At 41.8% G+C, this 16,345-nt stretch overlaps 1 protein-coding gene and 1 pseudogene across 1 annotated transcript; both read right to left on the reverse strand.

The window, feature by feature from the left end:
- Window positions 1-694: 694 nt before the first annotated feature.
- LOC121546090 lies at window positions 695-2,565 on the reverse strand (annotated as a pseudogene).
- Window positions 2,566-3,997: 1,432 nt separating this feature from the next.
- On the reverse strand, window positions 3,998-13,671 carry LOC121546089 (E3 ubiquitin-protein ligase TRIM35). The gene is made up of 6 exons (XM_041857105.2): window positions 13,025-13,671; window positions 12,799-12,894; window positions 12,449-12,679; window positions 12,289-12,311; window positions 5,569-5,687; window positions 3,998-4,809 (listed from the first exon to the last, which is right to left on the reverse strand). The coding sequence occupies exons 1-6, from the start codon at window positions 13,427-13,429 to the stop codon at window positions 4,262-4,264; spliced, it is 1,422 nt and encodes a 473-aa protein (XP_041713039.2). The 5' UTR covers window positions 13,430-13,671; the 3' UTR covers window positions 3,998-4,261.
- Between the last annotated feature and the right edge of the window lie 2,674 nt (window positions 13,672-16,345).

Consider the following 16,345-nt stretch of genomic DNA (forward strand, 5'->3'; position numbering starts at 1 on the left):
TGTGTTTTTATCTGTTGTGTAAGTTGTGTCTAAAAAACACTATTTGTTCCCCCTTTAAGTCTGTGAACATTACTGTATTTACACATGAGATATTGTTTTTCAGCAGGAAAATAAAACAAATAGCTGCAGTGTGTCTTTAAAATAAATTACAGCCGTTTTCTTTACAACATCAAATACGTTTCAGTGTGTTTATCAAAAAGGAGATGGTACATTTACAGATGTGAAGTTTTAATAGGATTTCCAATAAGTAATGTTCACATATAGAACACAAAACATACAACACATAGCATCATATATCATATACAGTCATCTACAGTGGCTTGCGAAAGTATTCACCCCCCTTGGCATTTTTCCTATTGTGTTGCCTTACAACCTGGAATTAAAATTGATTTTGGGGGGGTTTGTATCATTTGATTTACACAACATGCCTACCACTTTGAAGATGCAAAATATTTTTGGGGGTGAAACAAACAAGAAATAAGACAAAAAAACTGAACTTGAGCGTGCATAACTATTCAACCCCCCCCCCCCAAAGTCAATACTTTGTAGAGCCACCTTTTGCAGCAATTACATCTGCAAGTGTCTTGGGGTATGTCTCTATAAGCTTGGCACATCTAGGCACTGGGATTTTTGCCCATTCTTCAAGGTAAAAGTGCTCCAGCTCCTTCAAGTTGGATGGGTTCCTCTGGTGTACAGCAATCTTCAAGTAGTTGTCCATTCAATGAGTTGGTCTGATGTGTGTACTGTGATGTCATCGGCCTCCCCCCTTTGCTTGAGGAGCAATAGAGGACAAAATAGGAAAGCCCCCCCACTTTTTCTGGAGAGTCATAGTGATGTCTTGGTCTACAGTATAATACCTTATTATACCCCTTAAATACTTACTGTCCTGAGCTATTTCCTGCATCTTCTCCCACACTCTGAACTGCAGGTTGCCCAGGTGCTTTGCTACATCTATCAGCGCTCCTGAAACCCTCTCTGGATCTGGCAGTGTCCACTGGGTTCTGGAAGAACATTCCGGAGTCTGTGCTGCTGTGGGGTTGGGTACAGAACCCCAGAGAAGAGAGAGACATAATAAAGTCCCCTTACCTTTTCACTGTATCCTTGTAGTTCTGTAGGGAAACAAAATAACACATTAATAGATGTATTGATCATAGAAAATCAATCTAAAACATATGAATGTACTACTACAATGTTTATTTCATAATTGAAAGGGCTGTTGATTTATCAGAGGTAGATTAGTCCTTACCTGCAGGAATGAGATGTCCTCAGCTCCCAGCTCTTCCTCTATGGTTCTGATTGTGTCTGGAAGTGATGATATCTCTCTGCTCAACTCCTCAATCTTCTTCTTCATCATCTGACTTCTGCTCCTCTTCCTCCTTCAGTGCATCTATCCTGGCTCTCTCTTCCTCATGTAGAAACTAATGAAGATTCTCAAACCCCATCTTAATCAGTCTCTCTGTGTGCTGGGCCAGGCTCTGGAGACAGCAGAGAGGAATGTCAAAGATATCATCAATAATTGATCATCCATAATTCCACAGGGTTATGGTAAATGTGTAAAGTATCACTCCATCTCAGCTTCACTCTGTATTCTTACCTTGATGTGGTTGGCTGTTTGATCACAGGTCAGTTTAACTTCTCTAAAGACCTCCAGCTTCCCCTGTAAGGGCTTCAATTAAGTCTTGAGTTCCTTCTGGAATGAATCAACTTATAAAGATATACTGTGTGTAAAAGGAGTGGATTGGCACACAGATCTTTATTCAAATGTGACTGTATGCACATTAAAAAAAAAAAATTAGGTGGGTGCTAATATTCTTCCTATTTCACACATAGACAAGTGTGTTTTTTGCATATACCAACTCTAACTGAGACACCCTATGAGAGTGGGGCCAGGGTCTGCCACTATCAATAGCTAGGCTACCTGCCACCCACATACTGTAGGTCAACTAGTGTTAAACACATCTCCTACCTTATGATCCTGTGCAGCTTCATCTATTGGGCAGCAGTCATGGCTTTTATGCATTTTTGAAGTTTGACACACAAAACAGATGGGCTGTTTATCCTCCTTACAGAAGAGCTTGAGTTTCTCACTGTGCTGACTGCAGAGCACCTCAGACCCTGCTGAAGCTCTCTGACTTCTATCCTGTAAGAAGGCGTCACACAGGTTCATTAAAACCAGGTTACGGGGGGGAAATCCATTGATGATTTTTTTCTGCAGACTGGACATTCCCGAGATGTCTTCTGTTTCCAGTATTCCTCCAGACAGGCTTTACAGAAGCTGTGGCTACAGAACAGGACCACTGGATTCTTGAAGATATCACAGCATACAGGACAGGAGAAATCATCCTCTGAGAGAAAAGCTTTAGATGCCATTTCTCACTACTTATCTCTCTGTTATGACTTTTGAACTGAAGGTTTACTTTTGAAATGTTGTCTGAACTTCTAAATCTATGTTTTGATGCCGGTGTTCCTTAGTCTTCAATTGTTGTTTTGATTCTTGATTGTTTACAAAGATTATTGGTCCTACCACAAGACATTTAGCTGAATGCTGAATAGCTGCATGTTACAGTGCTGTTCTGTTGTGAGCTTTGCTCCTTCCTGTCAAGCAGGAGTAGGGCGGAGCTCTCAGCAGAAGTTGTCATTTATATCAGCTTGAGTCTGTGCAGGACATATCCACTAGATGTCAGTGTTTACTTAAATATAACTGGATTTTAACGCTTCAAAATGCTAGGCGTATGAAACTTACCAAAGAAACTGATCAACTTTTTCTCCTCATCTGACTTGACTTGACTGTTAGCTGAATTCTGACTATCTATGTCTCTGGTCAGTTCAACTCCATGGACAGCAACTGTATGGAAGTGCGAAGCAGTCAACTTCAGCATCTGAAACTCCTACATTGGACTAGCTTTTACATTCAGTCTGCCAAGAGCAAGATGGTGACTCCACCCCAACAAACCAACTCCCCAAACAAGCTCCCGGGATTCTCTGTGTGTGTGTCTATATTTGTGTGTGTGTTTGTGTGTGTGTGCGTGTGTGTGTGTGTTTGTGTGTGTGTGTGTGTTGTGTGTGTGTGTGCGTGCATGTGTGTGTGTGTGTTTGTGTGTGTGTTTGTGTGTGTGTGTGTGTGTGTTTGTGTGTGTGTGTGTGTTTGTGTGTGTGTGTGCGTGCATGTGTGTGTGTGTTTGTGTGTGTCTGTGTGTGTGTGTGTGCGTGCATGTGTGTGTGTGTTTGTGTGTGTGTGTGTGTGCGTGCATGTGTGTGTGTGTTTGTGTGTGTGTGTGCGTGCATATGTGTGTGTGTGTGTGTGTGTGTGTTTGTGTGTGTGTGTGCGTGCATGTGTGTGTGTGTTTGTGTGTGTGTGTGTGTGTGTGTGTGTGTGTGTAGACAGTATATGTGTGCAGCTGATCTTAATTTAACCCCATAATCCTAACACTGATGGAAGAAGCTCCAGATTATTTAACATTTTTATTGGATGAAAATTTGTTGCACTCTACAGACATATGTTACATGTGTTGGTGTTCACAAACTAGTTAACTGAATCTTGCTCCAAGGCCACAACACTATACGGCAAATATTTTTCAGGTAGCCCAAGTTGATTGGGATACATGCCAGTGTTAACATAACCAGAGACAAAATCAAAATGTGGTAAAAAGAAAACCCAAAAACGAACAGGTGACATTTCTATTCTATAATAGTGATGACTACCATAGTTTGACCAATCTCAGTTAACCCAGAACTAAAATATTGGATAATTTGGTCAGATGTTAGAGATTATTGTCTGACAGGTGAAAGTGTGAGATAAATAGTATTAATATCGATTATTGCATAGTAACAGTGATTATTGTAGTAATAATAGTGATTATTGTAGTAATAATAGTGATTATTGTAGTAATAATAATAATAATTGTAATAATAATAATATAATAATATGCCATTTAGCAAACACTTTTATCCAAAGCAACTTACAGTCATGTGTGCATACATTTTTACGTATGGGTGGTCCTGGGGATCGAACCCACTACCCTGGCGTTACAAGCACCATGCTCTACCAATTGAGCTACAGAGGACAATATTAACAGTGATGAATGTAATATAGTACCATAATAGTGGTGATTATCTGACAGGTGAAAGTGTTACAGCAGGAACGTTCTTAAAGGAGGAAGGTCCTCTATACTACATCACAGTGTGTCCTCCCTCTGTCAGAATCTTATTGAAGGACATCAGTGAGTGTTACTGACTCATTTACATCACATTAGTCCCTGATTTAGACAGAGACAGTATCCACTGATACAGAGACGTTACCTGGTAACACCCTCAGAGGGAGGGGAGAAAAGCCAGTGCAGATGAATGGAAAGACTCTCTCAGTGAAAGTGTGTGTGAATGTGTGTAGATGTGTGTTATTGACAGGGTCAGAGAATGACAGCTTTCCTCCTTCCCAGTCTAGCTGCACTCTGATCCTCTGGGGGTTCCGTCTCACTGTGAGGTGAGTGAGTGGCTGCTTTGGTAAATGTGTTTTATAATCTCCACCACCAAACAACACACCCCAGGATCCATGCCAATATCCACAGTATCCCTTCCTCTGGACAGACTCTGTGATCACTCCCAGGTCCCAGACTTTATTCTTCCTAACATCAATGTCCCAGCTGTGTGTTCCTGAGTTAAAACCCTTAGAGCCCAGGACCATTATATGGCCATCAAACCTCTCTGGGTTGTCTGGAAGCTGCTGTTCCTCATCACTGTATCTCACACTGGTCAGATCATCAGACAGGATGAGATGTGGGTGGGCAGTGTTGGGGTCCAGAGTTACTGGAGCTGGATGGAGAGAAATCAAAAACACTAGATTAATTCAAATCAAGGGGGAATACATTCCTCTATATGATATATGATGTGTTTGTGTTTTGTGTTCTATATTTTCACATTACTTATTGGAAGATCTTCTGAAAACGTGCAAAGCAAATGTACATTATGAAGGTAATTCTAAATATCATTCACTGTCTATGTTTTCAGTTTTTGAGAGTTATAGTGGTGTTCCAATATACACAGTGCACAAAACATTAAGAACACCTTCCTAATATTTTTTGGCAATCAGAACAGCCTCAAATCGTCATGGCATGGACTCTAGAAAGTGTCGGATGCGTTCCACAGGGATGCTAGCCCATCTTGACTCCAATGCTTCCCACAGTTCTTTCAAGTTGGCTGGATGTCCTTTGGGTGGTGGCTCATGGGAAACTGTTAAGCGTGAAATCCCCATCCGCGTTGCAGCAGTTCTTGACAAAGACTACTATACCCCGTTCAAAGGCAATTAAATATTTTGTCTTGCCTATTCACCCTCTGAATGGCACACATACACAATCCATGTCTCAACTGTCTCAAGGATTAAAAATACTTCTTAAATCTGTCTCCTCCCATTTATCTACACTGATTGAAGTGGATTTAACAAGTGACATCAATAAGGGATCATAGCTTTCACCTGGATTCACCTGGTCAGTCTATATCATTGAAAGAGCAGGTGTTCTTAGTGTTTTGTACACTTAGTGTTTAATACCCATTATATCTAAAAGACCTACTCACTGTAGGGAACTCCTCCCTGCATCTTCTCCCAGACTCTGAACTGCAGGTTGCCCAGGTGCTTTTCCACGTCTATCAGCGCTCCTGAAACCCTCTCTGGATCTGGCAGTGTGCACTGGGCTCTGGAAAAACATTCAGGAGTCAGTGCTGCTGTAGCCTTACATTTATGACTTTTAGTTTGGCGTAATGTATTGAGGCACTGTTATTGTCACTAAGAACCGATGTGGATGTGGTGGAGGAGTCAGGCGCAGGACACAGAGGTTACGTCCAACAGACTTTAATAGTCCAACGTAAATGAGAAAACCCGACCTCGACTAAAACCAAGAGGCGAGGGAAAATTACGCAACACGCGTAAACACTAAACACAAAACGAAACAGAGTGCAAACACGTAGCTCCGACAAAGTGGCAGTCATAACAACACACAATCAGTCTAGTGCAAAACAAGGAACGTATAAGACAAGTAATCAACACACAAATGGACACAGGTGTAACAGACAGACAAAAGCAATCAAATAACGAAACATAGAGCGGTGGCAGCTAGTACTCCGGGGACGGCGAACGCCGAAGCCTGCCCGAACCAGGAGGAGGAGCAGTCTCGGCAGAATCCGTGACAGTTATTTTGTACCATGGGGACTTTTATTTTGAAAGCAATAGTATTCCCAGGGTCACCTGCTCATGTCGGGAGAGGGTGGAAGAAAAAAAAGACCAGAGTGAATCTTCATGACTGAGTAATAGTTTTCAGTTATAACCCTTGTTAGATTTTTTTCTGCTGAACACACAAGTCCTCCGGTGGAGATAGTGTTAATTACCTACAACAAGAAATAAGGGTTACAGACTGGTGTAATTGGACTGTGCCCTTGCTGTGTTCTAGACACAGTGCCCCACTCAGATGCAATGCTGTTACTTTAACTACCCTGTGCATCCCCGCCCTGTCCCAGATGAACATTATCAGGGACCCCCAACTGAGCTTCAGTCAGTGTCCTCCACCTACGTATGTGACGTGGTGAGGTAGGACCCAGGAGCAGAGAAGAGAACCAGACGAGGAACCAGTGGTTTAGAATAAACGTAAATACTTGACTGGGAAAAAGTTCAACAGTAGGTACAAAGTAAAACTTAATAACTTAAATAACAAACACTATGACTCGATAACTCACTCAGGAGACAAACACACATGGCAAATGAATCAAACTTCTGCAAAGGGTAACAGAAAACACACCTCTCTAAAACAAAATCATAATTAGGAACTGAAAACAGTGTCATTATAGTCTCTAGGGCGGTCTCTGCTGCCCTCTGGTGACAGTTGGAACCATGACAACATAGGGCTACTTGAACCTGACCTTAGCAACATCCCAGATCTGTGTGTGGCATGTACTGTGTCCTCAGTCAAGAAAGGTGTCACATTCATCCGTGTATCTAACACCACCATTAATGACTGTCATATCCCAAGGGACACCTTGCTAGGAGAGTTTAATTCTCTTGTCAGTCAGGGAGGTGAGGAATAGATTGTAGTCGAGACCACCTTGAACAATGTGCAGGCACAACCACAGGCTCTCCCAAAACTTCATCTCCAGCTCTCACCAGTGGACAGTGAGTAGCTCCAGCAGCTGGAGAACTGGACACACAGATCTCATCAAACACAATATCAACACAGGAGACTCCCCGCCCATCCATCAGCGTGCATATAGGACTGAGCCTAGGTGAGGAAAGAGCTGGACAGGCAAGTTGAAAAGTTGTTAGTTCACAACCTTATTGAGGAGAGCAGATTTTGCTTTGATTTCTGGAAGTTGAATGCAGTGACAGTGCGAGATGCATATCCCCTGCCACGGACATCAGATGCTTTGGACAGCTTATCAGGTGCATGCTGGATCAGTACAATGGACTTAACTAGTGGTTCCTGGCAGGTTGAACTAGCTGAGGAAGACAGAGAGAAAAGTGCCTTCATGACTGGCAAAGTGGTGCCGATGGGCCTCACAAATGCTCCTCCCACTTTTCAGAGATTAGTGGAGCTTGTACTCCGTAGCCTACATTGGAAAGTGTACCTCATCTACCTTGATGATGTGTTGGTTTTCAACACGACCTTCATGGAACACCTACAGACTCTCAAAGAATTGTTCATGCAGTCCCAAAAGGCTGTCTTGAAGCTCAATCCAAGCGTCATCTTGCTTGCACCCAAGCCACGTTCCTTGGACATGTCATATCCAAGGATGGCCTGTAGCCCAACTCGAAGAACCTGGACAAGGTCAGGGACTGGCCCACACTCAGAGCGACTACTGAAGTGCGAGCCTTTACAGGCTTGTGCTCCTACTACAGAAGGTGTGTTAAGAAATGTTGATTCTGTTGTGGCTCCATTGAATGCTCTGACAAAGAAAGGAATTAGATTCCACTGGAGCTCCGAGTGTGAGGAAGCCGTTCACACACAAAAAAACGCTCTCACGAACCCTCCCATTGTGGCACACCCAGTGTTCACAGAGCCGTTCCTACTTTACACTGACGCATCAAAGGCTGCCGTAGGGCAGTGCTTGCACATCGCCAAGACAACTGGGAGTGTATCATAGCATAAACCAGTCATACCCTCTCATCATCAGAAAGAAAGTGGGCCACCTATGACCATGAATTATGGGCTGTTGTATGGGCTGTCAGAAATGTTAAGCATTTCCTGTCCAGCAGTTCATTCACAGTTATAACAGACCACAAGCCTTTTGTCTGCCTCAAGAAATGTCCAGGGGATAGTAACCCCACAGGAAGGAGAGGAAGTTGGATCTTGGAATTGGATGTGTATGACTATGTTATGGTACACAGGGAAGGAAAACAACATGCAAACGCAGACGCCATGTCACGGAGACCTGAACACACAGAAATCAGCAAAGAGGTACAGTGTTTAATCACCCACCTTAGCCCTGTGTCTGCGCCTCCTTCTCTACCTCCTCGTCCTCCCCTATTCCTACGTTTGAGGCCCTACACAACGCTGCACACCTTGCTCCTATTTCAGACACTTCTGAGACACTAGCCATCAGTGGCGTGTATTCATGGATGCCAAGGGAAGCCAGGCTTCCCAAAACAATTGACCAATATTTTTTGTAAAAAATTTTTTTATGTATCTTTCGTCTCTCTGTGTTTCATAATTTTCCTTCAATTTGCAAGAGGCTGAATGTATCTCACAGGCGAAAGCATCTGAGCAAGCGAAACAGTGCCCCTCTGTCTCTCTACGTGTAGGCCATCTATCTGATGCTGTCTGGTCCAAACGAGAATGCAATGGCAAGCATTTCAGCCAGGTAGCCGAGGACAACAAAAAATAAAAGCGTGTACTGTATGACAGAGTGATAGACCGTTTCGTCAACATGAAAGAGAGTAGGATGGTATTAGCATTTCTCTACAAGTAGGGTGAGTCAACAACTTCTTCTACTTGCACAAACACGCACGCACACACACGCACACAGAAATCAGAACCATGGACAGCCACCTTATATGTAGCTTACGTTGATTGGACTAAATAGTTTTTGATATATTTTAGTTGTCACTGTATTAGACTAAGCAAATGGTGCTGTAATAATAATAATAATAATAATAATAATAATAATAATAATAATAATAATATGCCATTTAGCAGACGCTTTTATCCAAAGCGACTTACAGTCATGCGTGCATACATTTTTACATAATAGTGGAGGGAGCTCCTGTTTTCTTTGTGACTTGCGGTAACTCTCTGTGGCTCTAAATCTAAATAGTTGTTTAGTGTTCCGAATATGTCGGAAACATTAACTTGCTTGACCATGCTGTAGGTCATGTCTGTTACATGCAATATGCTTTGTGGACTTCACTGGACGGAGGTTGCTATCCGGTTTTGTGATAAAACAAGGGTGTGGTTGAATTTATTCTGCCACTGTGTCTTCTTATTGTCTCGGCCTTTAGGCCTATATATCACGGTCGCAAGGCATATGAATTAACTGAATTTATTGAGCAAATAACGCAATTATCACAACACAGAGGTTGTAATATGTGTTATGGCCATATTAAAACCTATGTGTTGTGATAATTGCGTTGTTTGCTCTATAACCTGTTAGTTCATATGCATTGACACAGTGATATATAGTCCCAAAGGCCGAGAAAATAAGAAGACACAGTTACAGAATAAATTCAACCACACCTTGGTTTCATCATAAAACCAGAGAGCAACATCTGTTCATTGAAGTCCACAAAACTTGGATGTAACAAACAGTTACATGACCTACAGCATGATCAAAGTTATCGCAATTCTCAAATAAAATAGGCGCTGCCTCCACTATTTCAGCACCATTTTAACTTCAACATTTCAACATCATCTAATGCTTAGTATAATACGATGACAACTAAATGATACCAAAAACTATTTAGTCCAATCAACCTAAGCTAAATATGATGGGTCGGTCCATGCTACTGATTTCTGTGTGTGTGTGTGCGTGTGCGTGCAAGTAGAATAAAACCTGTTGACTCACCCTACTTGTAGAGAAACACCAATGCCATCCTCCTCTTTCATGTTGCCTGAACAGTCTATGACTCTGTCATACAGTACACGCTTTTAGTTTTTGTTGTCATAGGCTACCTGTCTAAAATGCTTGCTCGCTAGCCTAACTTCCATTCATCGGCAAGGATGCGCCAGGCCAGCTAGTTAACATTAGCCAGCCAACTACATCTAGCTACATGTTGAACTTCCATCCTGTCAGCCAGGAACACAAAGTATGGATTTATGGTTGGATCAGAAACGCTGTTATAATCATTGGCCAGTACAGAGATTTAAGTTCAAGTCCCTATTTCTTTCCAAGGCTAATTTAGGAAAGGGACAATTTGAGCTAGCTAGCTAGCCACCGGAGGACAACTACACAACGAGATGCAACAAGTCAAGTTTTCTGTCTGTGACGTTTGGCTTCTAATGTGATTTGATTGGTTTGAAGCCAAATCCAAACTGGCTTCATTTGACACTTTTTTTTGGTGTGCCAGGACCATTCACAGTTGAGCTCACACTGATTGGCTATTTATCGTTTTATTTTTATCAAGGGAGGCCAAATTCTCCCTGGCTTCCCTTGCATTCAATGCTACGGGCAGCAACAATGTCATACTCTTTTTGACAAGTCAGGATAGATGGGCTATACATACAGAGACAGAGGGGTACTGTTTCGTTTGCTTGGATGCTTTCTCCGGTGAGATACATTCAGCCTCTTGCGAATTGAAGGACATTTATGAAACACAGAGAGACGAAATATACATTATTTTGTATGGTTTTTCTTGGTCATTTTTGGTGGGAAGCCTGGCTTCCCTTGGCATCCATGAATACATGCCACTGCTTCCAGAGGCACTCATCCCAAAAGCAACTGACTCTCCTTCATGGAAATGTGTTCAGTGGACATTTAGGTGCTGAGCGTACTTTGCTGAGAGCTCGTAAACTGTGTTATTGGCCCTACATTCACAAAAATGGTGTCAGACCTCGTAAAACAATTATGCAAAGTACTGTGCATTGAAAAAACACGCACATCGCCATATCATGCTCAGTGCGTTGGCATGGTAGAGAGGCAGAACCGGACCCTGAAGGACCAGCTTACAAAGTACATCAGTCAGTACGGTGGGGAATGGGACAAATATATCCCTCAGGTGGAGCTGTACTTCAATTCAAGTGTGCACTTGAGTACAGGCTTCACCCCTTACTTTCAAGCTCATGGCAGAGAGCCTCGTCTGCCAGTGGATGTCCTGTTTAACGGTAACTCATCTCTCGCACAAACAGCCCCCTCAACACCCACTGCTTATGCCCAGGACCTGACCACACGACTCACACACGACCCCAAGGAGGCGGACCAGCAGTCTACAATGGCAAAACTGCAACAGAAACATCATCATGATCGAAAGGTGTTTTTTTGCCCATACAAGGAATGGGACCTGGTTTTCTTGGATGACTCAGCCCAGCGCATGAACAAACTTGCACAAAGATGGAAGCGTCCATACAAGGTGATGAAGAGGTCACATCAGGCCAGTAAGACATAGACCCACTCCCACCTCATTGTCCGGGACTCTGCCTTACCGCCCACCAGCCCGGGCGCCAGACTCTATCCCATTCCGTGTGCTAGTCCATGCCCCGGCCATTGCCGCTGGGGATCAGGAAATACCTCTAATACCTCCACCTGCCCAGGGTTACCCTAACCCCAGACATGATGCTGAACCAAACGGGCCACCTCCTGTAGTACAGGCCCCTGCCACAACAAGGTGTGGCCGAACAGTCAAAAGCCTTCCAAGTTAAAGGACTTTGTTACTTAGAATGATTAGCCTCAGCCCTCCTACAGTTGTTTTCTGTCAGGTTGACAGGGTGTTCTCAAGTTGTCATTGAAATGGGGACGTTTCCTTTTGTAGGGGGACACAACTGTAGCCTTACTTTTGCTATGATTTGTATTTTGGCATAATGTATTGAGGCACTGTTATTTTGTACCCTGGGGACTTTTATTTTGAAAGCAATAATATTCCCAAGGGCACCTGCTCATGTCAGGAGAGGGTGGAAGCAAAAAAAGAGGCAGAGTGAATCTTCATCACTGATTGGCTGCATCTCCTGGTCCAGGAGACATTAAACCACAAGTAATAGTTTTCAGTTGTTTTTTGGTGGTGGAGATAGTGTTAAATACCTACAACATGAATTAAGGGTTACACTAGTGTGGGGTTGGGTACAGAACCCCAGAGAAGAGAGAGACGTAATAAAGTCCCCTTACCTTTTCACTGTATCCTTGTAGTTCTGTAGGGAAACAAAATAACACATTAAAAGATGTATTGATCATAGAAAATCAATCTAAAACATATGAATATATTGCTACAATATTTATTTCATAATAGATAGGGCAGTTGATTTATCAGAGGTAGATCAGTCCTTACCTGCAGGAATGAGATGTCCTCAGCTCCCAGCTCTTCCTCTATGGTTCTGATTGTGTCTGAAAGTGATGATATCTCTCTGCTCAACTCCTCAATCTTCTTCTTCATCATCTGACTCTTCTGCTCCTCTTCCTCCTTCAGTGCAACTATCCTGGCTCTCTCTTCCGCATATAGAAACTGATGAAGCTTCTTATACCCCATCTTAATCAGCCTCTCTGTGTGCTGGGCCTGGCTCTGGATACAGCAGAGAGGAATGTCAAATATATCATCAATAATTGATCATCCATAACTCCACAGAGTTATGGTAAATCTTTACAATATAATTATATCTCAGCTTCACTCTGTATTCTTACCTTGATGTGCTCTGCTGTTTGATCACAGGTCAGTTTAACTTCTCTAAAGACCTTCAGTTTCTCCTGTAAGGGCTCCAGTGCAATCTTGAGTTTCTCCTGGAATGAAACAACATTATAAACAGATGCTGTGTGTAAAAGGAGTGGATTGGCACACAGATCTTTATTCACATTTCACAATATGTGCAGTACATGCTGTAAGCCAAGTAGTGTTAAATACATCTCCTACCTTATGATCCTGTGCAGCTTCATCTATTGGGCAGAAGTCATGGCTTTTATGCATTTTTGAAGTTTGACACACAAAACAGATGGGCTGTTTATCCTCCAGACAGAAAAGCTTGAGTTTCTCACTGTGCTGACTGCAGAGCACCTCAGACCCTGCTGAAGCTCTCTGACTTCTATCCTGTAAGAAGGCCTCACACAGGTTCATTAAAACCAGGTTACAGGGGGGGAATTCCATTGATGATTTCTTTCTGCAGACTGGACATTCCCGAGATGTCTTCTGTTTCCAGTATTCCTCCAGACAGGCTTTACAGAAGCTGTGGCTACAGAACAGGACCACTGGATTCTTGAAGATGTCATGACATACAGCACAGGAGAAATCATCCTCTGAGAGAAAAGCTTTAGATGCCATTTCTCACTGCTTATCTCTCTGTTATGGCTTTTGAACAGAAAGTTTAGTTTCACTTTTGAAAACTCTCTTGATGAAGGTTTACTTTTGAAAACTGAATTTAGAAATCTATGTTTTCCTGCTGGTGTTCCAACTGTTGTTTAGATTCTTGATTGTTTTAAAAGATTATTGGTCCCCCTATAAGACATAAATCAGTTTAGCTGAATGCTGAATAGCTGAATGTTACAGCGCTGTTCTGTTGTGAGCTTTGCTCCTTCCTGCTAAACAAGTAAGTCAGGGGTGGAGCTCTCTGCTTAGTTGTAATTTATATCAGCTTGAATCTGTGCAGGACACTTCCACTAGATGTCAGTGTTTGGTTAAATATAACTGTCTTTTTAAGGTCCAATGCAGCTGTTTTTATCTCAATATCAAATAATTTCTGTGTAACAATTTCAAAAAGAATCAAATATAGCTTGTTAGCAAAGAGCAATTTTTCATGCAATAATTTTGCTATGACTGTCTGGGAGTGGTCTGAGTGGGAAGGGGAAAAAATAAAACAAGCTGTTATTGGCAAAGAGGATTGGTACTCTATTTGTAATTGGTCTTATTGTCACCAGGCAGGCCAAAACTCCATCCCACTAAAACAGGCTGACATTTCAGGCGGTCTTTTCAAGCAGCTCTTACACTAAAAGGGCATTATCATAATGTCCACAATTTCGCAGTATTATTCTAACCACATAGCGTAGAAACATATATAAAATATATGTCATATTTTTGCTTTTAATACTGCAAAACCCTAAGTGTATCTATGGCTCTGGAAAATTCAAAACCATGGACAGCAACTGTATGGAAGTGCAAAGCAGTCAACTTCAGCATCTGAAACTCCTACATTGGACTAGCTTTTACATTCAGTCTGCCAAGAGAAAGATGGTGCCTCCACCCCAACAAACTCCACCCCAGATAATATTGATAATATTTTGACTAATTCTTTGAATAATATGGATAAAACAGGTACACTTTATACTGACATTTCTGACCACTTTCCAATATTCCACTTCTTGTGGGCAGCTGGAAATGAACAGGTGGGAATGGAGAATATTTAACAAAAGTATTATGAGCATTTTAAGATGTTGAGTGATGATATTTCATGGGAAATATTTCTAATCATCCCAATGTGGAGTCTGGTTACCAGACTTTTCTCAAATCCTTCAATTCTGTATTAATCTTTCAATCCTCAATTTAAAAAAAGTCAACTTGGAAAATAATCAATCAACTGTTGAATAAGAAAAAGGCTTCTACATCTCAATTTATTGTTGGAAATAAGACCTATAGCGATCCTGATGTTATCTCATGTGAATTTAATAACTTTTTTTGTGAATGTGGGTTCCTCTCTGTCAAAGAAAATCTGAGAAATGTATGGAAATCCCTTGGATTACATGAAGGGACATTTCCCTTCTCTGCTTCAGTTTGATCCACCTGATGTAATGGAGGTGATGGAGGTAATTGGTAACTTAAATCTATCAGCAGCTGGTAATTATGAGGTGCCTCTTTGGTGAAATCAGTGCCTTCCTTGATTATTGAGCCTCTAACTGGTATTGTTCCAAAACATTTGAAAATTGCCAAAGTTATCCCCATCTCTAAATCTAGGGATACAAGATATTTAACAAATTATCACCCAATATCTGTACTATCATGTTTTTCTAAAATACTAGAGAAACTGGTGTATAAAATAATTTGTAAAAAAAAAAATCTATATGAGCACCAATATTCCACAGATATGACTGTTTTACAACATGTGGATAAAATCTTTACAGCCCTGAACAACGAATATGCTCTTGGCATTTTTCTACATTTATCAAAAGCTTTTGACACGGTTGATAATGAAATATTACTTATTAAATTTGAATATTATGGTTTTCATGATTATACATATAAATGGCTATATGATTATCTTAATGATAGAGAACTATTTCTATGTGCAAATGGTTGTGCATCTACCAGGGCCAAGATATTATTGTGGTGTTCCACATTGTTCGATCCTTGGACCGTTGTTATTTCTAATACAGTGGGGAAAAAAAGTATTTAGTCAGCCACCAATTGTGCAAGTTCTCCCACTTAAAAAGATGAGAGAGGCCTGTAATTTTCATCATAGGTACCCGTCAACTATGACAGACAAAATGAGAAAAAAAATCCAGAAAATCACATTGTAGGATTTTTTATGAATTTATTTGCAAATTATGGTGGAAAATAAGTATTTGGTCAATAACAAAAGTTTCTCAATACTTTCTTATATACCCTTGGTTGGCAATGACACAGGTCAAACATTTTCTGTAAGTCTTCACAAGGTTTTCACACACTGTTGCTGGTATTTTGGCCTATTCCTCCATTCAGATCTTCTCTAGAGCAGTGATGTTTTGGGGCTGTCGCTGGGCAACACAGACTTTCAACTCCCTCCAAAGATTTTCTATGGGGTTGAGATCTGGAGACTGGCTAGGCCCCTCCAGGACCTTGAAATGCTTCTTACGAAGCCACTCCTTCGTTGCCCGGGCGGTGTGTTTGGGATCATTGTCATGCTGAAAGACCCAGCCACGTTTAATCTTCAATGCCCTTGCTGATGGAAGGAGGTTTTCACTCAAAATCTCACGATACATGGCCCCATTCATTCTTTCCTTTACACGGATCAGTCGTCCTGGTCCCTTTGCAGAAAAACAGCCCCAAAGCATGATGTTTCCACCCCCATGCTTCACAGTAGGTATGGTGTTCTTTGGATGCAACTCAGCATTCTTTGTCCTCCAAACACGACGAGTTGAGTTTTTACCAAAAAGTTATATTTTGGTTTCATCTGACCATATGACATTCTCCCAATCCTCTTCTGGATCATCCAAATGCACTCTAGCAAACTTCAGACGAGCCTGGACATGTACTGGCTTAAGCAGGGGG

Source organism: Coregonus clupeaformis, chromosome 30 (genome assembly GCF_020615455.1).
Source record: "Coregonus clupeaformis isolate EN_2021a chromosome 30, ASM2061545v1, whole genome shotgun sequence".
Lineage (NCBI taxonomy): Eukaryota > Metazoa > Chordata > Actinopteri > Salmoniformes > Salmonidae > Coregonus > Coregonus clupeaformis.

Bases quoted from the DNA above. Each gene is read 5' to 3' on its own strand.
- LOC121546089 (XM_041857105.2), bottom strand. From the start codon at position 13,429: ATGGCATCTAAAGCTTTTCTCTCAGAGGATGATTTCTCCTGTGCTGTA. The intron at 12,312-12,448 runs GTAAGGACTGAT...GTTTCCCTACAG, and splicing joins AGGACATCTCATTCCTGCAG to AACTACAAGGATACAGTGAA. The intron at 5,688-12,288 runs GTAAGGGGACTT...ATGTTTTTCCAG, and splicing joins TACAAGGATACAGTGAAAAG to AGCCCAGTGCACACTGCCAG.